Source organism: Cupressus sempervirens, chromosome 9 (assembly GCF_028749045.1).
Source record: "Cupressus sempervirens isolate cs-2001-9-10 chromosome 9, ASM2874904v1, whole genome shotgun sequence".
NCBI lineage: Eukaryota > Viridiplantae > Streptophyta > Pinopsida > Cupressales > Cupressaceae > Cupressus > Cupressus sempervirens.
In genome coordinates this window covers 628976767-629002717 of record NC_143126.1, presented here as the reverse complement: position 1 = coordinate 629002717, position 25951 = coordinate 628976767, and the positions used below count along the sequence as shown (strand labels likewise).

At 34.1% G+C, this 25951-nt stretch overlaps 1 protein-coding gene across 1 annotated transcript in view; it reads left to right on the top strand.

Annotated features, from left to right (window-relative positions):
* Nucleotides 1-2662: 2662 nt before the first annotated feature.
* LOC149540279 (DNA-directed RNA polymerases II, IV and V subunit 3-like) overlaps nt 2663-25951 on the top strand; it is a 35604-nt gene continuing 12315 nt past the window's right edge. The window contains exons 1-2 of the mRNA XM_089801419.1: nt 2663-3259; nt 3401-3638. Of these exons, the coding sequence (XP_089657545.1) occupies nt 2811-3259; nt 3401-3638 (687 nt within the window). The 5' untranslated portion in view covers nt 2663-2810. The remainder of the gene's footprint in view (nt 3260-3400; nt 3639-25951) is intronic.

Here is a 25951-nt window from a genome sequence, read left to right as displayed (position 1 = left end):
TGCATATGAGGGTAAATGGAATTACTTTCACTATCAGTCTTGAATGAAATGGAATCCAACCAATAACTAATAGATTCATACACATTTATCTTTTCATTTCCCAACGAAACTATCTAACATGATATGAAATTAACAAGAGAAGAAACAAAAGCATATATGAAGAAAGTAAATGGAATCACCTTCACTGTAATTACTAAAATGAAATGGAATCCATATGATTATCACAGAATCATATATGGCTGTCTTTCAACTCTTAATGCAGAACTAATCTATGCATGGGCAACAAAGCATGACAAGTAAATAGGGTAAATGGAATTACAGACCAATTCACCATCAAGTTTTCCGACCTTTGCATTGTCAAATGAGATTAAATTTATAGTTTGTTGTTATCCTTCAGTTCAGCAGAGCAATAGTCACAAAATAGAAAAGAGAATAAGATATGAAATTATGAACATGTGGCATCTTTTCCATCGATGCTAATGAATCCATGGTACTTCTAAAAACACCTGAAGACTTTTTAGCTTCATGCAATCTCAAGAATCCTATAGAAAATCATTATTTCTTTATATTATGTTGTTTCGCACCAAGTCTATATTATTCATATTCCAATGGTCACTGGAGTTTTGAATTTGGGTCGTCAATCTTAAACCAATGGTCGTGATTAAAATAGTATAACCCTTCCTTTATAACTTCCTCCGCAAGTCCCTCCATGTACATGTGTCGAAATGTTGCTACATCACTATGAATAATAGTTGTGCAACTTTACATAGCGACATAGTGACGAATGTAGATATTTTTCTGATCTGAAGGTGGCGATAATATGATGTTAACCCTTTTACTTTGTGATGCAGGTCCACTTTCTAGCTATGCATGTTGTGGCAGATGGATGGAACCATTCCATTGCTTGAAGAACCCAACGTTGACCTTCTTTGCTTCATGGCACTTCATGACTAGGTTCTATCTCATGGAATGTGATGACCCACAAGACATGTGTCGTTCTTTCATTATGTCGCTATGGTTAATAACCGAGCAACTTTCCATGGTGACATAACGATAGTCGTAGATCTTTCCTAAGATGGACGATCTTCATTATGTTCTTCAATTACTGTGTATGATTGAAAGGAGGTCCCACCTTCAATTGGGTCTCGTAGACAGGTGTTGATTTGTCACTATGTCGTCAGGATTATTCTTTGTGCAACTTTTTATAATGATATAGCAACAAGTGTAGATCTATTTTTGATTTGACGATCGACGAGATGCATCATTGAATACTTATATTTCCATCATTAAAACATCATCTGCTGATTTGGTCTTTATCGACGATCTGGATTTGGTCTTTTGAACCATTTAACTTGTCAACTGGCCAATGGTGTGCATTCTTTCATTCATTTGACTTTTCTTCATTACATAGCTTATTATGATTGCATTTGAACCATTCATGTACTGAATTGATGACACATATTTGCTTATCTTCATATTTTGACTTTAGGAAGATTTTGAATGTCTTCTTCTGCATGAACTGCTTCTTCTGCTCACTGATCTTGCTCATCTATAATGTCTTCCATGGAAACTACAATGTAACATTGAATCTTTGTCTTCATCATGATTAGAAACAAATCAATAGAAGATCCAGACATTCTTCTCATCGGGATGACACGTAAAAACCTCCCAAACCCTAATCACCTAGCTTAGGACTGATGCATTGCTCACATGATTCCTTGCATTAGGTTAGCTCAAAGGAATGATGAAAAGAAAGGCCATCCTATAGGCAATCTAGACTCAAACTTAAGAAATTGATACTTGACTTGACTCAAAACCCTAAAGCAAAAATATATGAACTTAAGCTTGGGCAACAAGTTTCCACTTAAAAAACTAGCTAAGAAATCATTTACAAAGAGTTGTAAACACTTGAAAAACAACTTGCTTTTCAAATGTTTACAAGTCTTTATAAATGATTTCTTAGCTAGTTGATGAAGAACTCCTTTGAAAGTTGTAGGTGACAATCAAGATCAAAACTCTCATTACTAGATTACCTCTTCTTAATTTGAAACCCAAAATAAATTATTCAAGTGTCATTACTAGATTACCTCTTCTTTATCTAAAACACAAAAGAGATTATTCAAAGGTGTAATATAATTACCAAGAAGATCAAGAGAAGAAAAACCGTCCCCAAAGAGAAGAGTATTACTTTCATGATCACTCACATTTAGTTTCATATAGACTAGGACCAACAAGAAAGTTGAATATTAGTTTCATGACATTTGATATTTAGTGGCAATAGGACACATAGGGGGTGCGCGTGAGCTCACGAGTAGGCAGTGAGCGAGAAGAATATTACTTTCATGATCACTCACATTTAGTTTCATATAGACTAATACCAACAAGAAAGTTGAATCTTAGTTTCATGACATTCAATATTTAGTGGCAATAGGACACATAGAAAGCGAGCTGTGAACTAAAGAATAGGCATGTAGCGAAAATAATATTACTTTCATGATTACTCAAATTTAGTTTCATTTAGTTTCATATAGACCAGGAACAATAAGAAAGTTGAATCTTAGTTTCAATTTTAGTTTCATTTAGTTTCATATAGACCAGGAACAAAGTTGAATCTTAGTTTCAATTTTAGTTTCATTTAGTTTCATATAGACCAGGAACAATTAGAAAGTTGAATCTTAGTTTCAATCCTAGTTTCATGACATATGATATTTAGCGGCAATAGGACATAGGGAGCGAGGTTGGAGCCCAGGAGTAGGCAGGGAGCGAGCTGGGAGCGAGCTGTGAGTTGAGCTCAGGAGTAGGCAGGGAAGATGGAGATGTCGTATCAGCGCTTTCCGACCGTGAAAATTCGCGAGGTGAAAGACGACTATTTGAAGTTCGAGCTGCGGAACACAGACGTGAGCATCGCGAATGCCCTGCGGCGAGTGATGATCGCAGAGGTGCCGACAATCGCCATAGATTTGGTGGAAATCGAGAACAATTCGTCGGTGCTCAATGACGAATTCATCGCGCACAGGTTGGGCCTTATCCCGCTTACCTCGAAGCGCGCAATCGAGATGAGCTTTTCGCGCGACTGCGATCGGTGCGATGGCGACGCGCAGTGCGACAATTGCTCTGTTGAATTTCACCTCCATGCCAAATGCGATGGCGACCAAACCCTCGATGTCACCAGTTTGGACCTCGTCTCCTCTGACGATCGAGTTATTCCCGTTGATGCAGCTATTCGCGCTGCCAGTGACTACGATCCAACGGAACAGAGGTATGCAAAACGTTCTGGGTTTTTATTTTTATTTTATTTCAGGGGAAGGGATAGAGTATTTTTGGGGTTAGTCTTCTCTCCTGTATTGGTGCTCTGTAATGGGGAGGGGATTGGTGTGGCTTATTGCTAATTTCTGCGCAGGGGCATAATCATAGTTAAACTTCGACGCGGTCAGGAGCTGAAGCTTCGAGCCATAGCCAGGAAGGGTATCGGTAAGGACCATGCCAAATGGTCACCAGCTGCAACGGTCACTTTTATGTACGAACCTGATATTCATATCAATGCGAATTTGATGGAAAGCCTAACCCTTGAGGAGAAGCGAGACTGGGTTGATAGCAGTCCTACGAAGGTTTTTAAAATTGATGAAGACACCAATCAGGTTTGTTACTTCGTCTGCTTGTTATCATTTAAGGCTTTGAAAGTAGGCACATTAGAGTCAATTTTCAGTGCTTTATTTCTCAACTGGGAAGATATTCCTTCCTTTGCTTTGAGGAAACGAATGGTCAATGAAAAGAGATCTTATAAACATCTTAACAAGTTCTTTAGGCCACTTAACCATGAGTGTCACAAATATACAGTCCTGTCAAAATCATGGAAACATAGATATCTTCATATATTTGGAAATAAATGATTGGAAATACAACCAACTGATATGTAAAGCTAGAGAAACCGTCAAACAAAAAGAAAACTTCGGTTATAGTGAACAACACTCCTTATGCCATCCAAAAACAGATATTACAAGTATTTATTTTGCCCCTTGGGCTATTACATAACCTTACTTCACTTTTCAAGCTTCCACACACCTGGACACTGCATTGCCACATGATAAAAGACAGTAACAACTATAGATAGATGGATTTGCATCCATTGTAGGACATGAGAAAATGAACCGCAACAGCTATATTTTCAGGAGATGGGACTAATGCCACTATAGAAGATTTCCCATCCCAATCCATTCGTGGTAAAGCAATAAAATGAACTTCTTCAAGTGTCCCATACAGGGACTCTGGACAGTCAAGTGTTTATTTTGTCTCCTGGGCTATTACAGAAACCCTACTGCACATTGCAAGATTCCACACTTGCACGCTCCCTTGGCAATTGTTGGAAGACTGCAACGATTGTAGTGAGATGACTGCACGCTCCCTTGGCAATTGTTGGAAGACTGCAACGATTGTAGTGAGATGACTGAAATAACTGTAGCGAGATGACTGCAACCATTGCAGGATAATGAACTACAACCACTGTATTCCCATCAAGAGATGGACTTATATGGCCATAGGTGATTGCCCACCCCACTTCTTTTGTGGTGAAGTAGTAAAATCAACTTCCTTGAATTTCGCACACAGATAAACTGGACAACCAATTGCCAAAAATACATTGAGTTTCAAATACCAAAATTCTTCTATTCCACTTGATCTTTTCATTAGGACTGTTGTGCCAATAATAATTGATTGACACTTAATAAATGTAAATGAATGAATGTGTCATGCTCAAAAACACCAAAATAGTTATGTTTTAATATTTAAAAGTGATAATAGAATTAAATGTAATAAACAAGTATTCAAATAAATTCACTTAACTTCCTCACACACATGTATAATTATAAAATTTAAACACAACTAAAGAATGCAAATTTTCTTAACATATTTAAAATTTAAAATTTGATAGCTAAATATATATATATCAACATGTTATCTGATTAATCTAATTTAAACGAATGTAATTACCAATCATAAAATAAATATACAGTATGGTAACACCATCACAACTGATTTTAATTTACATATGCAAAACTGAAAACAGAGCTATAAGACTCAATGCAAGCATATTTACTCAATCTCATTTTTCTATTAAACTACCTGGTTTAAAGGCTCCGCCGGGAAAGAACCAGTAAGAAAACCCGGTTTCGTTGCCACTTCACCAACAGTTTAAAATACATTTCTACACAAGATTCTAATCCCGAACGTAATTGAATTTCAACAATCAATATACATTTCCATCATGGCCCTTAACAAGGGTTCCATATCAATTTCTGCAACACATTTCTAAGAACCGTGGAGAGAACATAATCTGATCAGGTATCAACAAGCATGACTAAGAGACAAATCCAACGTGCATATTCATACAAGGTTTTCACAATAGGATTCACAATGGATCAAAACTAGGAAAAGGTGGATTCTTCCAACAGGAGAAGTCAGACACAACACCAAAATAGATGCCCAATCGGGGCTATAAACCAAGAACTTCCGTTTTTCCATTTTAACATACCAAACTCATACGAGGTTTGTGCTGACAGGTAGGGGCCCATAACACCCTACCCTCTCTCCCTCTTCTCATCCTGAGAAGAAACTCTACACTGGTTGGAGTCCAACTAAAAAGACCTTTCCCAAAATTGGTCACTTCTGCCCTATCCAAGGGTGAGTAATACGAAAACACCCATACAAGAAAGCTTCAAAATTTCAAACATAAACATGAAAGGAAAATCATTCAAAATAACATGGTTTTCAAATCTTTCCAATATACCCACAAACATACAAGCATTCAAACAACAAGAAGGTAGCATAAGCATGAAACAAGAATGAAATCTGAACAAGGGAGATGAAAATTCCTACCTTCACAAAGAGGTAATGGCAAAAGAACAAGTTTGAGTAGAGCTTTTCCCTTCCTTGCTTCAATCTTCCAAGACTCCTCTCTAAATGTAGAGATTGGGTAACCCCTCAACTAGTCCAAGAAGGGCCTCTAAATAAGCCTCCAACTCAACCACCAAAGGGATCAATAACTTCACCCACCCACTTACAAATCTAGAAGCTCCTAACTCAACCCACACTATGGTTAAACACTAAGTGGAGGTGGGTTGATGCAACTCATGGAAGCCATAGTCAATTTTCGCACAAAGGCAAAAAGAGACTTTTTAAGTGATCTCAAAAGTCAATAAAAGGGGCTTAGGGGTTGGAAAAGACCCCCAACCCTTACCCATACCCCTTGGGTATAATTATTTCATAATTAAAAGCCTTAGGAATAGGTTTAGAGCCAAACAAAGGCTAGGAAAAATAATTAGGACCAACTAACAACTCTAAAAAGCAAATTAAGCACTAATCCGGATTAGGGATGACTAAACTCGATTAAGAACCAAATTAGCAAAAAGACACTAACTTAAACCGACTTAGGTCCACAGGTTACACAGCTAACTCTAATAAGCACGCTAAAGATCCCAAACAAATTCACGAGTGTCAAGCGACACTAAAAAAAAACATAGTTACGAACATTAACATTTATTGATCACAAAAAGATACATTCACACATCTCACAATAAAATACTTGAATTACGAACAACAAGGTTTCCACAATGAGCACATAGGGATCAATTATGTTCCTCCGTCATGTTTCTCAGCTAAAATACCTGCACACTCATTGCACACATCAGTAGTCCCGTAAAATCACATGTACATATGTATATAAGTATCAGAAATTTACATAAATTGAAACATACATCAATTAGGGTTTCTTTCATCCCACTTATATCCTTAATCATAAAGATTCCAAAATCAATGTGTTAATCCTACATTTTACTTAATTCATCAACATACATATACATAAAACCTTAAATGACGAATATCAAATATCTGAAAGTAACATCACACAACATGAAATAATAAAATATGTTCAAGCATCAGATAATGTCTCGACATCTCGAGTCGTGAGTATCCAAATAATAGTAATGTATCACTATGCTACGATGGATCAGGGTGAACTCAGAACATAATGCTTCAATTATTTAACTATTTAATTCATTTCTACTCACATTTAATCATTAGTAATTACATAATCGATATGACATATAACTTATTCATTAATTCAGATTAAATACAAGAATAATCATTGTTAGGCATGCATGTATCTAAACATCATAACATCACCAATAGTGAGTATTGAATTATCTAAATGCATAGAATCCAAATCACTGAGGTAACAAAATCAATAACATCATCATTAAGTGAAACACCTTGTATTATTGTTAGTGCAAATTAATGTCTAAACAGTCAAGACAACATATTCGTTCTCTAATCTTTGAGTATTAAAGCATGGATATATTTGTTGTTCTCAATGTTCCTTAGGACATCTAAAAACCTACAACATTACCCATATCCATTCAAATCTCCTACAACAGATTTGACAGAGAAATGCATATTTAATAAGTACATGCGAGGAGGGACCTTACATCCTCCCCCACTAGTCTTTGACTTCCTCCTGGAAGTCGCACAACTAAAATGTTCATTCTATGCTAGCCCTTATCTAGACTTATTCAGAGATTTACTCTTATTAAAAGAATGATTACTAATTAACATACATACATAGGGAGATAACATATTTGTCTGATTACCATTGTTAAAAGAGAAGTTCAATCCAAAATTTTGATGTGGTTACATTTTTCCAGGGTCAATTATTCCTTAAAACATATCGGTCATAAATAAACAACATTCTAATCTCTTATAAAATACTTATGAAGTCTCTAATAATAATAACAAAACAAGGTATTTCGAATTCCACGTACCCACTCATAGAGTAACAGTTGTACGAGATTCCCTCAAACGAGGTTTCATAATAAGCAACTTGCCCCTTTATTCAAGGTTAAACATTGTTACTTTAGAGTTTCCATGACATACTGATTTCTCGATAGGATACTAAACAACCTGTCGCTACACCTGCACCTTTTCACCTTTAACCATATCATGTTCGGGTGCAATCTAGCACTCATAATAGTCAACAAAAATTCCTTGCTCTTAATCTTAAAGTCTTGGGAAAGGGTGGGGCATGAGTACTCTTACTAATAACCCCATACCCTAGTGTTACACATCCACTTAATTTTCAGGAATCCCTCTGGTAGGCCCATCATATGTCACTTTTGCCAACAACATTTAGAAGAAAGTGCCTCAAAATTTAAATTCAACATTAAGGATAAAACATCTAACGCAAAAGTATGAAACAAAAGAAGTAATTAAATAAATAGTGGCCACAAAAGTAAAATTTTACTCAAGGAATAAAGACATAACCAAGAGGCAAAATAGAATAATCAATAATACGGTTGGCTAAATAGCCCCACATCATACTATTGGCAAAAAGGAAAAACATTAAAATACCAAAATCTAAAATCAGACAAATAACGAAAGAAATCCAATGACTCACAAAATTTACATTACTGACATAATGTGGCCGTACCAAGGTCACTGAGGAAAATGAGGAAGCTTAGGTCTTCCTAATACATTGCAGGGATTAGAATAGAAATTAGAGGGAGGTCTAACGACCATGTCGCTTAAACTCTGATTAATCCCACGTACTAACTAGGTAGTTAACTTTATCGACATTGCCCTACAATTAGGGTTCCACTACTCATAGGTTAGCTAAGATTCCTTGAGTGTTCCTAGCTAACTCACTTGTTCAAATTGTAAAGATATGACATCAAGTTTTCAAAATACATTTATTATTAAACTCTTTACAATATTTAACTCATCTTCTATCATAATCTAACCCATCCTATTATGTGTCACTAGTCACCTTGAGTTATACTTCTATAATTAAGAATCAATTATAAATCTAATCACTAATATATTGTAACTAAAACATACCATAGTACTAACATCAACCAATAATTATCCTTTACTAGATTCTAACATCAACAATTAACAACTAATTTCACTTGTTGAAACTATTTAAAAATCTAACTTTCTTTACTCTAACACAAAACCCCAAATAATCCTTACTAATACTACTAAATAAAATATTTTAACCCAAAATAAATCTAACTAATGTTTTTAAAACTACAACAAATAAAACAAAACTTACTAAACTACCAAAAATAATAATATTAATAAAACATCTAACCATATTAACAATCACAATAAATGCTATCTATCTTAACAATTAAACTCCAAACTTCTGAAGGGTTAACATGATCCTAGACTTAGTTACACCTTATCTATATTTATTCCTAGCTAACAATATATATATATATAAATATTACAATATAATAACTATACTAGTATCTATATATATTCCTAACCCGATCAACGATCTTACTGAATCCTACCTTAATTTTCTAAACTGTATCCTCCTATATCTCATGGTCACTACTGCGTCCATCCACAAATTTAACCCTTTCTCTATCAGCCATGAAGAATTCATATTTGATCAACATACCGCATTTATTAGTTTATTATTATTGTTGTTCTTCTTATTATTATGATTATTATCCATGTGGCAAATAATTAATGTAAATATATATCTTTTGCTTACATAACATTTAAATAAAGCATAAATTTTTATATATTAAATACCTATATTAATACCAAGATGTTCTAATTCAAATACCAAACCTTTATTCTTAATTATGGGTAATCTAAACTAAACCAAGTCCTTTCCAAATTTAAACCTATACAAACACTTTTCCAAACCTAAGCTATACTACTACTTATACACATCAATTCTATCCTATTATCTAAACAACCCCACCCCACGTGTTTCTTCTCCCAAGCGAATTTCACAAGCCCCAAAACACTGCCAAGTAATTATGGAGATGAGGGGTGGGTCAAAGAAAAAAAAAAAAAATCTTTGACAAACAGCAGAACATCACAATAAAAGAGTGCTTGACTCTTTTCCCAAGCAACCACTCCCCACTTTCTAATGTCAAGCTTTATTCATCCCATTAACCCTTAATTACTTTAAACTAAACAATATATTATATTAAAAGTTAAATCCTATTTAACTATGGCTGAAATACCAACAACATACTAATTCTAACAACACATGCTTAAGTAAATCTCACTAATTTATCTACCTATAATCCCCTTAATACTACAATCAAGTATCCTCAATTCATAATACATTAATATTATTAGTGGAATGATTAAAGAACCATAACTAGCGTACATATCATGTCCCCCTACAAAGCATAACTTGTTATTTAATGTATCATATTAAAAACATTAGAAACTAAGATTCAAACTCACCCATGCATACATATTCAATTTCTTTTAAAAGATAAAATCACTACTTAACTCCTATCTTGCTGTCACTTCCTTCTAACACCTAAGCAAGAGGGTCTAGTCCTTCACCATTATGACACTATAGGCTGTCCTTTCACACAACCCCATGCAATTTAAACTTACTCTCTTTTTTTTTTTTCAAGCGCATGCTTTTGAGGTCAACTTGAATTTGGGAAGATTTTGTTTTGTTTGAAACATGACTCATTAAAATGCACTCAATTTCCATAATATTAACTTGCCACATGGTCGCCTAGGAATGAGTGGGAGTTGGTGGGAAGCAAGTAGGAGAGTATGTGCGCTCTCCAAGGTACCTTCCCCACTTAAGAATCCCATTTTCCTTCATAAGGCACATGGGTGATGTCGCTGTCCAAGATGACAAGGACATTGTGACATAATCAGCAGCAATTGATGACTTTTAAGTACCTTTCTTCCTTGCCTTTAGATGGTGACGCCTAGACAACTTGCATTTGTTATACTTTTCACTTTATTTATAGGTTTTGCTCATTGCCATGGAAGGAAAGGTGGCGCCTTGGATTTCAAGGCTAGTTTCTCCAAACCCGAAATGACCTGCCTATAATAGATCTTACTTTATTGGCTTCTTTTTCTAAATGCCATCCACCTAGGCCTAAAAGATCTCCCTACTCCCTAGGCATACGATTTGGTGCTATTGTTAGAAAGTTAATTCAAAAAAAAAAAAAAAAACTTGTAAGATTCAAATCCTTCAAGTCAACTTGGTAGTTGGTTTAAACATTATCTGCACCAAGTCCCATAAGGGTCGACTTTTCACTGATATCATTAATGTGGCAGATTAATGCGCTTTACTATGTGTGTTGCATGGTCCAAGAAATATACATTAAGTAACTCCAAGTCTCCAAGCGCTTAAGGGAGGATGAAGGGATCACATGGTCTAAAAACAATCCACTTATTCCTATGTCAAAGCATATATCGCGTAAGCTGAGATTTCTTAGAATTATGCTTATCCAATTTATTGCTTGATTTGGATGTTAGTGGGAAGCTGGTCGGCTAGCTAGGTGGCTTAGTTATGAATGAGGGGATGGTTAGGTGGAAGTTAGGAGGGTGGTTAGCTTAGGATATTTGAGTTATTGATAGATTGATTTATTTCTTTATTATTATGATTACTATTTTTATAATTTATTTATTTTTTGTAGTCAAGGGAAAATATTTTTGAGAATATTCTCTGCTTCCACTTTTTGAAGACAATTTTATTTTTCCATACATTTTCCAGGGAGCAAATGTGCTCTCTCAGGAAATGTATAGGGAATATGTATTTTGAGAAAGTTTCTCTTGCTTTCTTTATTTACTTTCTTAGATAGCATTGACATACTTTAAGAATTTATAAGCATTGAGAAGGGCATAAGGCTACTAGGAGTTTGCTAAGCACCATTTAATTAAGGAATTAGAAAATCACTTCAACAACTAAGAGGTTCATGGATTAAAAAAAAAAAATGCATTAGTTCTACTAGGTTTTCTTGCTCTTAGGGGTTTAATAAGTGGATATGTTCCACCATACTTAAAAAGAGTAATTACATACACATATTAGAATGTGCATCGGATTAATCAAGAACCATAGGGTCCTATCTATAATTGCATTTAGTAACTAAATGAGAACACTAAGAGTATGAATCCTACATTCTTTCCTTCACACTGAAGTTTTCTCGTAGATTTGTTTACATAGCGTATTTTTATTTCCCTATAACAGAGGAGTGATTTAAAGTGGTTTTACAAATGGTTCCAATTAAGACTATAGTTCGTCTTTTTAAACATTGAATTTTCCAAGTAAGAAAAATGCAATGTTGTTGAAAGTGTAATTTTGAATATTGAATAGAGAACTTAATAGGTTTAGGATTTTGTCAAATTTACACTAATCAAATACGAAAATGCGAGAAGAGGTTTAATTCATGTAGTTTTAAACGTCCACACTTTACATGTGTCCATTATTGCCCCAGTGTCACAAAACTTGGCTCTGATACCAAAATGTCATGCCCAAAAACACCAAAATAGTTATGTTTTAATATTTAAAAGTGATAATAGAATTAAATGTAATAAACAAGTATTCAAATAAATTCACTTAACTTCTTCACACACATGTATAATTATAAAATTTAAACACAACTCGAATGCAAATTTTCTTAACATATTTAAAATTTAAAATTTGATAGCTAAATATATATATCAACATGTTATCTGATTAATCTAATTTAAACAAATGTAATTACCAATCATAAAATAAATATACAGTATGGTAACACCATCACACCTGATTTTAATTTACATATGCAAAACTGAAAACAGAGCTATAAGACTCAATGCAAGCATATTTACTCAATCTCATTTTTCCATTAAACTACCTGGTTCAAAGGCTCCGCCGGGAAAGAACCAGTAAGAAAACCCAGCTTCGTTGCCACTTCAACAACAGTTTAAAATACATTTCTACACAGGATTCTAATCCCGAACGTAATTGAATTTCAACAATCAATATACATTTCCATCATGGCCCTTAACAAGGGTTCCATATCAATTTCTGCAACACATTTCTAAGAACCGTGGAGAGAACATAATCTGATCAGGTATCAAGAAGCATGACTAAGAGACAAATCCAACATGCATATTCATGCAAGGTTTTCACAATAGGATTCACAATGGATCAAAACTAGGGAAAGGTGGATTCTTCCAACAGGAGAAGTCAGGCACAACACCAAAATAGATGCCCAATCGGGGCTATAAACCAAGAACTTCCGTTCTTCCATTTTAACATACCAAACTCATACGAGGTTTGTGCTGACAGGTAGGGGCCCATAACACCCTACCCTCTCTCCCTCTTCTCATCCTGAGAAGAGACTCTACACTGGTTGGAGTCCAACTAAAAAGACATTTCCCAAAATTGGTCACTTTTGCCCTATCCAAGGGTGAGTAATACGAAAACACCCATACAAGAAAGCTTCAAAATTTCAAACATAAATATGAAAGGAAAATCATTCAAAATAACATGGTTTTCAAATCTTCTCAATATACTCACAAACAATCAAGCATTCAAACAATAACAAGGTAGCATAAGCATGAAACAAGAATGAAATCTGAACAAGGGAGATGAAAATTCCTACCTTCACAAAGAGGTAATGGCAAAAGAACAAGTTTGAGTAGAGCTTTTCCCTTCCTTGCTTCAATCTTCCAAGACTCCTCTCTAAATGTAGAGATTGGGTAACCCCTCAACTAGTCCAAGAAGGGCCTCTAAATAAGCCTCCAACTCAACCACTAAAGGGATCAATAACTTCACCCACCCACCTACAAATCTAGAAGCTCCTAACTCAACCCACACTATGGTTAAACACTAAGTGGAGGTGGGTTGATGCAACTCATGGAAGCCATAGTTAATTTTCGCACAAAGGCAAAAAGAGACTTAAAGAGACTTTTTGAGTGATCTCAAAAGTCAATAAAAGGGGCTTAGGGGTTGGAAAAGACCCCCAACCCATACCCATACACCTTGGATATAATTATTTCGTGATTAAAAGCCTTAGGAATAGGTTTAGAGCCAAACAAAGGCTAGAAAAAATAATTAGGACCAACTAACAACTCTAAAAAGCAGATTAAGCGCTAATCCGGATTAGGGATGACTAAACTCGATTAAGAACCAAATTAGCAAAAAGACACTAACTTAAACCGACTTAGGTCCAAAAGTTACACAACTAGCCGCACGCTAAAGATCCCAAACAAATTCACGAGTGTCAAGCGACACTAAAAAAAAACATAGTTACGAACATTAACATTTACTGATCATAGAAAGATACATTCACACATCTCACAATAAAATACTTGAATTACGAACAACAAGGTTTCCACAATGAGCACATAGGGATCAATTATGTTCCTCCGTCATGTTTCTCAGCTAAAATACCTGCACACTCATTGCACACATCAGTAGTCCCGTAAAATCACATGTACATATGTATATACGTATCAGAAATTTACATAAATTGAAACATACATCGATTAGGGTTTCTTTCATCCTACTTATATCCTTAATCATAAAGATTCCAAAATCAATGTGTTAATCCTACATTTTACTTAATTCATCAACATACATATACATAAAACCTTAAATGACGAATATCAAATATCTGAAAGTAACATCACACAACATGAAATAATAAAATATGTTCAAGCATCAGATAATGTCTCGACATCTCGAGTCGTGAGTATCCAAATAATAGTAATGTATCACTATGCTACGATGGATCGGGGTGAACTCAGATTATAATGCTTCAATTATTTAACTATTTAATTCATTTCTACTCACATTTAATCATTAGTAATTACATAATCGATATGACATATAACTTATTTATTAATTTAGATTAAATACAAGAATAATCATTGTTAGGCATGCATGTACCTAAACATCATAACATCACCAATAGTGAGTATTGAACTATCTAAATGCATAGAATCCAAATCACTGAGGTAACAAAATCAATAACATCATCATTAAGTGAAACACCTTGTATTATTGTTAGTGCAAATTAATGTCTAAACAGTCAAGACAACATAGTCGTTCTCTAATCTTTGAGTATTAAAGCATGGATATATCTGTTGTTCTCAATGTTCCTTAGGACATCCAAAAACCTACAACATTACCCATATCCATTCAAATCTCCTACAACAGATTTGATAGAGAAATGCATATTTAATAAGTACATGCGAGGAGGGACCTTACAAAATGACTATTTGTGGTGGTATTTTAGACATTTGTAGGGGTGAGCATGCATTTGACTATTTGTGGTGGTGTCTTCCTTTTCGTTGATCTCTGGTCTCTTGTATTTGTTCTAGAATTCAATCATTTCTTTATGGAAAGTGGGACTTTTGAATTGATTATATGACCATGTATGGCCCTGCTTGACTTCCTCTTTGTTTACTCTGACCGTTTCATCTCCAAGGAGCTTCATAAATTTAGCATTTGATATCTTCATTGTCACAGTCACCTGCATCATCAGTGAAAAAGGCGAGTCTTTAAAATGACTCAGTAGGTGCTGTTTGCTTCCCTCAAAACTTCTCATCATTCCTTGTCTTTCACAGAAACCACAGAGTCTGAGTCAGTGATTATAAAAAACTATTATACATTTTTTTAATATCGTAAATAGAATCGGTTAGAATTTCATACGAGTTATTTCATTATTAATATCCCAGATTTTCAGTTTTGCACAGAAGAGATTCCAAATCCCTTTTGTGCATTAACACTCAAAAAATATATGCCTGATAGTTTCTGGTTTTCTGCAAATGGAGCACACATCAATGCCAGTACATTTCAGTGTATAAGGTTAGTGCTGTAAGGTAAAAGCCCATGTAAAACATGCCTTTCTAGCCTCTAGAATATTGGACCAGATCATTTTGAAACATTTCTGCCATTTTTAGCATCTATCTTAACATTCCCCTTTAGTATCCAAGTAGTCAGAGATGTTATTAACAAGTGCTTTATATTTAAGTTTAGTTTTAGTATTGTATAATAAAATACCTTCATTCCATTTGAACTCTTTATGTTGATTAGTATCATTAATGTTATTCATCTCTTGCTTACATACAGTGTGATCCAAAATGTTGTTAAAAAACTCATGATCTAAACCAGAAGCTAGTAGTTCAAAAATCATTAATGTGGTTGATAGTCATTTGGAAACCCTTGCAGGCTTCTCCCATAATGGAAAATGTTCTCCAATTAGACTGTGGAAGATTATGCTTCTGGCTAAGGGATGGCCAATCAATCAATAACCATTATTAATAATAATATTGAAACATTGAATACCTTCCTGTTCCGACTCTTGGCTGAGCACCCCTGGAGAAGAGTGAGGGGCGTATCTTTATGCGCAAGGTTTAACTAAATGCACCTATGTCCCTGCATAGCCTTGTCATTGTATTGCAATAAATGACAATTTATAACCTTATGTTAAACTAGTTCCCAAGCCTTCCATAGGCTACTAAAGACTACAAAACCTGGAATGAAAATACTATACTTGCTAATGAGGAGGTTACTAAGTGGTATTACGAAGTAATTGGAAAATATTTGCTTGTTATTAATAGAGACCAAGAGGTCTATATATACAAAAGAATGGAACAATGTTTCCTTAGGAAACGATTGTAAAGAATAGAAACTTTCTATTCTAGCTAAGAGAAAACTAAAATTTATCTACAGCTAACTTAGCTAACTAAAGAATAGAAACAATCTATTCTAGAAGCAGAAAACTAAATATTAGAAACATTCTAATAATGACAAAAAATTATAATAGATAATTATTAGATACTAAACAGGGATAATAGAAATTATCTATTATCGTAATACCCTCTCTTAATGGTTAATCTTTCCAGAGCACGAAGCTGTCAAAAATCGTAAAAGGCAGATTTTGTCTGCTCAAAGGTCTTCGTACTGTTCGCTGTGGGCTACGAACTAGATTGCTTAGATAGGGCAGCTAAGCGCTTCTGACATTGAACTTTTATGTACTCATATTTGTGGTAATAGTTGCATTGCATGTTCGTTTTCCATGAGCCTTTGAATCTAGAGCAGAGGATGTTTGCTAAGAAGACTGTTGATGGTACTTTGGATAATGTTCCAAAACTTTGTAGACGAGCATAATGCTCCAAAACAAACTACTAAAAGCCATGATTTTTAGAAAAAAATCTAAAAAACCGAACATGATTTTTTGGGGTGAAAAATCAATCAAAACCCAACATGATTTTTGAGGTGAAAATTAAATCAAAACCCAACATGATTTTTGTGGTGAAAAAACAATCAAAACCTGACATGATTTTTGAGGTGAAAAAAAAATCAAAACTTGACAATACAAGGCTTCAATTTTTTTAGGAAAAATGGTAAAACTCAACAGATAATTTTTGAGGCAAAAATTACAAGCTCACAAAGGAATCCCACACAACTTTGTGAATTACAGAATCAAAAATGTTTAAGGGAAAATTTATAGGAACCCATAAGAATATTTTTTTAGGGAAAAAATATGAAAACCCATCATAAATGTTTTCGAGGAGAAATATTATGAAAACCCACTAGAATTTTGAAGGGAGGCAAAACATGAGACTTTTCATGGTAAAGCAGCACATGCAAACAACATGCAAGTACATGCAACCCTCAAAAAGTAGAGACCTAGAAAATTTGAAAGGTCACCCAAAAGAGAGCTCGAAAAATGCAGAAAGAATATGTTATCGATTTCTGGATCGGTTGGCTCGAAAATTGAGTTACAAAAATCGAGGCACTAAGAAAAAACAGACAACTTAGTTGAGATCTCAAAATACCCATCAACAATCAAAAGTTGGTGGATTCAAATCTCTCAGAATGAAAACTCTAGTCGGATTATATAGAGAGTTGGAAGCAAACATGCATGTAAATAATTTTGAAAATAAAAGGCAGATAATTTAACTCAGAAATTATAATTATTTTCGAAAAAATTTAGAGTATTGGCTTTGATACCATATTACAAAGTAATTGGATAATATTTTTTTGTTATTAACAGAGACCAAGAGGTCTATATATAAAAAGAATGGAATAATGTTTCCTTAGGAAATGATCGTAAAGAATAGAACTTTCTATTCTAGCTAAGAGAAAACTAATAGTACTAATAGTTATCTACAACTAACTAAAGAATAGAAACATTCTATTCTAGAAATTAAAAACTAAATATTAGAAACATTCTAATATTTAGAGAAGATTACAATAGATAACCATTAGATACTAAATAGAGATAATAGAAACTATTTATTATTGTAATAAGTGGTAGATCTTTCCATTTCATGGCATGCTTGGGAAGAGCCAGCAAGATATTACTGCTTACCAATACTTTTGGGGGCTTATCTTGCTCAAGAGCCTTAATAATCCATTTAACAAAAAGGGCGATGCCATGCAACCTTAAGTCTTCAAGACTTAGCCCCCTGTGCCCCTTGTTCATACTACAAAACTCCCACTTGTCAGAATTTCCCCACCTCATACCTTTGCCATCACACCATGTGAAACATCTAATGTTCTTCTGAAAATCATTTACCTGATAAATATAAAGAGCTAGACTGAAGCATAGTACTGTACAATGACCTAATTTTTTCACATATTTGCAATCTGCCCCCAAGAAAGAGTTATTGCTCGTTCCATCCAACAAGTTTTTTTCTTAATCCACAACCATATATTTTTCAGGTCTGGACTGATAGCAAATGGGATCCCAAGGTATCTTACAAGCTTATTAGGATCAACCAATTGAAAGTCAATTTTATTGAAACATGTTGGAGGTGTATCCGTCCACCCCAGCATAATAGATTTTATAATGGCACCTTGGCTCTAGAGGCAAAGCAAAAGAAATCTCATTTCTTAACAAGGTGAAACACATTTTCTTCTTCAAGATCATCTGCAAATTGGATGCTAATTAGATCCTTCTTATTATGGAGTGCTATACATTTAATTTTTTGGACAGGTTGTGCCTCTCGTAGCAGATAGTGGATAGCATCAGATGCAATAACAAATAAGGCAGGTGCTAGAGGGCACCCTTGTCTTATGGATCTTTCCAGCACAAAGGTCTCAGATAGGGTGCGATTTACATCAACTTGGGCCATTGCATCACATAGTAGAGTATCAACCTTATCACATAATTCCTTAGGAATACAAAAGCTTCCAAGGTCATCATTAGAAAAGGCTACTCCACCGTATTGTATGACCTCTTGAAATCTAGCAAGAGCAAAGCAGCTTTTTGCTTTGAGCATTTGGTCGACTCCATTGCTTACCAGCTTGTAATCAGATTCTCTAATTTATATCTTCCTTTAAAAAATCCAGTTTGCACACTGTTATAAACTTAGGAAGAATGCTAGTTTCTAGGCTAGTAATTTGTAGGAGACATTCTGTAAAGTTTTAATAGGTCGTGTTTGCTGTAGACTTACCAAAGTGTTTGATATGTATTCTGAAATATAGCAGACTGGTATCTTCTTTCTGATAAATTTTTATGTTCTTGCTGTAATAATATAATATCCTTATCTGAGATCACTATGCCAAGTTTATTGATATGATCTGCAGAATTAGATTGAGACTAATATATATATATATATGTTGAAACATGACATAATAGAGTCATGACCCTATACGTTCATGTCCCAACATATATATACCGATTCATAACAATTATAATTAACATTAAACAGTATTACATAAGCCACGGGTTAAACCCGATAGCTATAACATTAATATAATGTAATGAAGCCACCCGATATTGAAATTGGAGATGGCGTTTCAATACTGATTAATGGTCTGTCGATATAAAGATAATTGGCAGTGAGATACAAGTCAGATATATTATAAATTAACCACCCGATTGTATAAGGCTAAATAGATAAAATAATATTGAAAATACTGCACTATAGATTGTTAGCGTGTGTATATATATATATATATATATATATATATATATATATATATAATTACTAGTTTATAGCAAATGTTTCAATACTCTAACTGCTAACTTTCTTAACACTCCCTCTTTAGCAATGAGGGATTGAAACTTCTGTATACAATTGAGTAGACTTGATTATATCTGATGAAATATGATATCTGGCAAAAAATCTGGTCTAAATAACCATAATAATTGATTTTCATGATGTCTGGCAAAATCCGGCCTATAACCATGATGGATATCAATGTGTCTAGCAGAATCCAACCTATAACAATGACACCAATAATTTTCATGATGTTCGGCAAGATCCGGTCTATAATCGTGATGAATATCAATGTGTCTGGTAGAATTCGGCCTATAACAATGACACCCATAATTTAATGATGTCAGGCAAGATCCGGCCTATAATCATGATGGATATCAATGTGTCCGGCAGAATCCGGCCTATAACAATGACACTAATAATTTTCATGATGTCCGGCAAGATCCGGCCTATAGTCATGATGGATATCAATGTGTTTGGCAGAATCCGGCCTATAACAATGACACCAATAACCTTCAATACTTTTGGTATTTAAAGGTTGGTCATCTATTGATAAGATCGTCACCTTATAATAGAGACCTTTAACAAAATATGAAAGATCGTCACCTTATAATAAAGACCTTTAACAAAATATGAAAGATCGTCACCTTTCATTTAACAAGTTTGCAAACAATAATTTAATATAATATTCATGAATAGATTTACAAAAAAAATGTAATTACATATTTGTCATTCCAAGTTTAGATCTAAAATACTCTATTTTCACTCTTGCAAGAGGTTTAGTGAAAATGTCAACATTTTGATCATTTGTGTTAACATAGATTAGCTTGATCGCATTCCTATCAACCATGTCTCTGATATAGTGGTAAGGAGTCTCAATGTGCTTTGATTGATTGTGAAACACTGGATTTGCTGAAAGTTTGATACAACTCTGATTGTCACAATGGATCACAATGGAATCTAACTTCTTTCCAAATAATCCAAATAATAGCTTCCTTAACCAAACTACTTTACGTGCTCCCATGGAGGCTGCCATATATTCTGCTTTAGTAGAACTCAAGGCAACTGTAGGTTGTTTTCTACTGAACCATGACACCATTGCTAAGCTGAGACTGAAGCAACATCCGGTGGTACTCTTTCGATTTAAGGAACAACCAGCCCAATCAGAATCTGTGTAGCCTTCAAGTTTGATTTCAACATTTCTGTATTTTAGTCCAAGACCAATAGTGCCACATAGATATCTTAGAACGTGTTTAGCTGCCATTAGGTGTATTTTCTTAGGTTCATAGAGAAAGTGATTTAGTACATTTGTAGCGTAGCAAATGTCAGGTTTAGTGTTTACCAAAAACATGAGAGATCCAATAATTTGTCTGTAGAGGGTAGGATCAATATATTCTGAATGTGCTGCTTCCTCTTTTAGCTTGTGTAGATCAGTTTCCATTGGAATTGCAAGTGGCTTGCTGTCCATCATCCCAAATCTATTCAAAATATCCTGCATATATTTTCCTTGGTTTAAGAATATGTAATCTTCCTTTTGACATACTTCTAGGCCGAAAAAATAGCGTAGCAAACCTAGGTCTTTCATGTCAAATTCAGCAGCAAGGTCTTATTTGCATTTAACAATCAGATGGTCTTCACCTGTTATTAAGAGATCATCAACATAAAGAACCAATATGATCATATCTCCATTAGATATTTTGAAATAGATGTTAGGATCAACTTCATTTTTAGAGTACCCTAATTTGATGAGATAACTGTCAATTCTTTCATACCAAGCTGGAGGGGCTTGTTTTAGGCCATACAACGCCTTCTTTAGTTTACATACATAAAGATTTTCATTTTTTATCACGAAACCTTGAAGCTGTTCAATATAAACTTTTTCATTTATGACTCCATTTAAGCATGCAGTTTTCACATCCATTTGATGTACCTTCCATCCTTTCGCTGCTGCCAAGGCAAGAATTGTCTTGACTGAAGTGAAACGAGCAACAGGGGTAAAAGTTTCTTCATAATCAATACCTGCTTTCTGTGAAAAACCTCGGGCAACAAATCTTGCTTTATGTTTCTCAATGCTCCCATCTGTTGCATATTTAATTTTATATAGCCATTTAGAAGAGACAAGAGATTTGGCTTTAGGTCTAGGTACAATTTCCCAGACATCATTTTGTAGTATTGATTGATATTCTTCAAGCATAGCATCTTTCCGTGCTTGAAAAGTTAGAGCTTCTTCAATAGATGTAGGTTTAGGTTTAGTGAGCTCAGTTACTAGTGCAGTATAACATGATTTCTTTCTGGTTTTCTTGACTTCCTTAGTAATTTCATTTGGTTCAATATTATTTTCTTTAATCATTTTTCTTGCCCACAATGGTCTCTTTTTGATATTTGAGATGTTTCTATTTTCTGCATCTAGTAATGAACTCATTTCTTCTGATATATTCTCCTTTTGAATTTGAGATTGTGTACTTTCATCTAAGTTTGTTGAAGGCTCATCATTTGTGCTTATAGATAGTTTTAAAGTAGTGTTTTCCTCAAATATGACATCTCTGCTTACTTCTACTGATCTTTGTCCTGGAATATAGACTTTGTATCCTTTTGAGTTTTCACTATACCCAACAAATATTCCTTTCTTTCTTGATGGTTCTAACTTAGTTCTTCTTTCTTTAGGTATATGTATATACACAGGACAACCAAAGATCCCGAGATGACTTAAGTCAGGTTTATTCCTTGTAAAGACTTCTTCAGGTATTATATTTTCTAGGATGGAGTGTGGATATATGTTTTGTATGTATACAATAGTATTAGTGGCTTTTGCCCAGAATGAAAAGTGTAGGTTTTGATCATGAAGCATAGCTTTTGCTGCCTCAACAATAGTTCTAATATTTCTTTCTGCTACACCATTCTGTTGAGGATTATAAGGTACTGTATATTCCCTCTTAATCCCAATAGATGTACAAAGGCTTTGAAATTCTCAGAAGTATATTCCCCCCCATTGTCAGAGCTTAGAGTCTTAATTTTCTTTGACACTTGATTTTCTACCAATTCTTTGAATTCTTTGAATTTTGATAACACTTCATTTGATTCTTTAACTTTTAAAAAGAAAATCCAAGTCTTCCTAGAGTAATCATCGATGAAGGTTATGTAATAGGAGTAACCTCCTAGGGAGAGAGTTGGCGTGGCCCCACATAGATCAGAGTGAATTAGTTCCAAAATTGATTTAGACTTGTGTTCACTAATAGGGAAAGGTTTTTTAACTCCTAGGGCACAACCTTTACATATACTTGTATGGTTAGAATTTAGGTTTGGAATTCCAGAGTTTATTTTACCTATCTTTGGTAGTGAACTGAAACCAATATGCCCAAGGCTGTTATGCCAAATTTTATTAGAATTTGTTATTTCATGATTAAGAGCTTGGTTTTGAATGTTATGTAGTTTATATAAGGTCCCATCTTTAGTCCCGATAGTGATAGCATTTTTAAGACTTGTGTTTTTAGGCCAGTACAAGACTTTGTCTTTGTTGAATGTAACTTGAAAACCTTCATCTGTTAATCCAAAGATTGAGATTAGGTTTCTTTTTATTCCAGGTACAAATAGAACATCTTTCAACTTTAATGTAGCTCTAGTCCTTAATTGAATAGAGTAGGTCCCAATGCCTTTGACTGGATGAGTGGAGTTGTCTCCAATAGTAACTCCTTCAGATCTGTAATTTTTAAGTGTTTCAAATTTGTCCTTGAATCCTATTATATGTCGGGAAGCGCCACTATGTATTATCCGCACACTTTCATTGGAGTTTATCTCACTTGATAAAGTAGAGTAGAAAACTAGATTCTCATCTTTCTTACTTTCGATTAATGAGGCTAAGATTCTTTCCCTTTCAAGACATTTGTTGAAGACATGTCCGAATTTCTCACATTTATAGCATTTAACTTTAGAGAGATTAGTATTGTTGAACCTATTATACTTTTTCTTATAGTCATGTTTCTTTCCTTTAAATTTCCTTGATGATTTGGAGCTGAGAAAAGAGCTTGATTTTTTGCCTCTTGCTTTGATACAATACCTCTGGAAATTAATCTCGACTCTTCTGATGTACAGTCAGTTTTTAGTTGATCAAATGAAGGGATTGAAGGTCTACTGACAACTTGAATGAATGCTTCCCATGATAGTGGTAATCCTCTAAGTGGTAATATAGAGAGTTCTTGATCTTCTACTTTGTTTCCAATGGAATTTAAGTGATTCTTAATTTCAGAGATCCTTCCAAAATATGATGAGATTGATTCTCCCTTATTTATGTTAGTATTCATCAATTGATTCTTTAGAGTGATCAATCTGCTTGAGTTGTTTATTTTAAACACATTTTTTATTGTTGTGAATACTACAAAGGCTTTCTTCAGATTTTAAATGGAAGGAAGAATGTGATCCTTTATGGAGTCTATCATGATTGTCTTGGCTTTATTGTTTCGCCTTCTCCAAGTGATTTTTTTTGTTTCATTTTTTGGAATTGGATTATCAGAGTCAATGAATGATTCTAGTTCTAGTTCTTCAAGGATTGTGGTAATCCAAATTTCCCATGAAAAGAAATTTACAGCACTTTCGAGTCTATCTTCTACTCTTGCATTATTTGACATGTTTGCAGCACTTTTCATAGTCTCTCTACCGAGTAGGCTTTGATACCATGTAAAGTTTTAATAGATCGTGTTTGGTGTAGACTTACCAAAGTGTTTGATATGTATTCTGAAATATAGCAGACTGGTATCTTCTTTCTGATAAACTTTTATGTTCTTGCTGTAATAATATAATATTCTTATCTGAGATCACTATGCCAAGTTTATTGATATGATCTGCAGAATTAGATTGAGACTAATGTATATATATATATAGTCATGACCCTATACGTTCATGTCCCAACATATATATACTCATTCATAACAATTATAATTAACATTAAATAGTATTACACAAGGTTGCACGGGTACGTGGGTACGGGAACGGGAACAGGTACGGGTACGCATATTTTTCAAAATAGGGGACGGGGGTACGTGTGTATGCCTATTTTTTTCTATATAATTAATATTTTATAGAAAATATAAAAATCAAAATATATGTCATGAGTCATAACATTGAGCATTCAAAACAAGAAATTTGAAATATATATATATGCTATTGCTGATTGTTTAATGTTTAAAGTATTTTTCATAATAGGGGACGGAGGTACTTGGGTATGTCAAACTTATTTAAAAATTATACCTTTATATTTATAAAACATCTGAAATTATGAGTCATGACAATGGTTTTTCAAAACAAGAACAGTGATAAAGTTTGCAAATGTAATGTATTGTTTTCAGTTTCAGATTTGCTATATGTTTGAAATAATAATACATGATAAATGCTTAGATGCATAACAAAGAAGGCAGACTTTAAACATGAACAAGAGGATCCTAAATCATATAACAATGACATATTGCAAATGATAAACTTATGACTTGAACAGTGATAAAGTTTATTGTTAATGAGTATCAAAGTTTCAAACTGATTTGGTATTGAATTACGTTTGATAAACAACAAGCTAATACAAAAAAAAAAAATTAAAAAAAAAATCAGAATCTTAATCAAGGTCCTTAGCTATGATGCTCTCCACCGAGTACCCGGTACGTGGGATACATGTACCCGGTACTTGGGTACATGGGTACTCGGTGGGTACGAGTACCAGGGGTGTGGGTACGAGTACCCATGCAACCTTGGTATTACATAAGCCACAGGTTAAACCTGATAGCAATAACATTAATATAATGTAATGAAGCTACCCGATATATTGAAATCGGAGATGGCTTTTCAATACTGTTTAATGGTCTGTCGATATAAAGATAATCGGCAGTGAGATACAAGTCAGATGTATTATAAATTAATCACCTGATTGTATAAGGCTAAACAGATAAAAGAATATTGAAAATACTGCACTATATATATATATATATATATATATATATATATATATATATATATATATATATATATATATATATATATATATCTATGTATACTAGTTTAAAGCAGATGTTTCAATACTCTAACTGCTAACCTTCTTAACATATTCAATACGGTGACATGCCTCCAGTTTTTTGTCTTAGTCTTGTCAACATCCCTAGGAAGGAGTTCGATTATCCCTTTTTTGATTTTC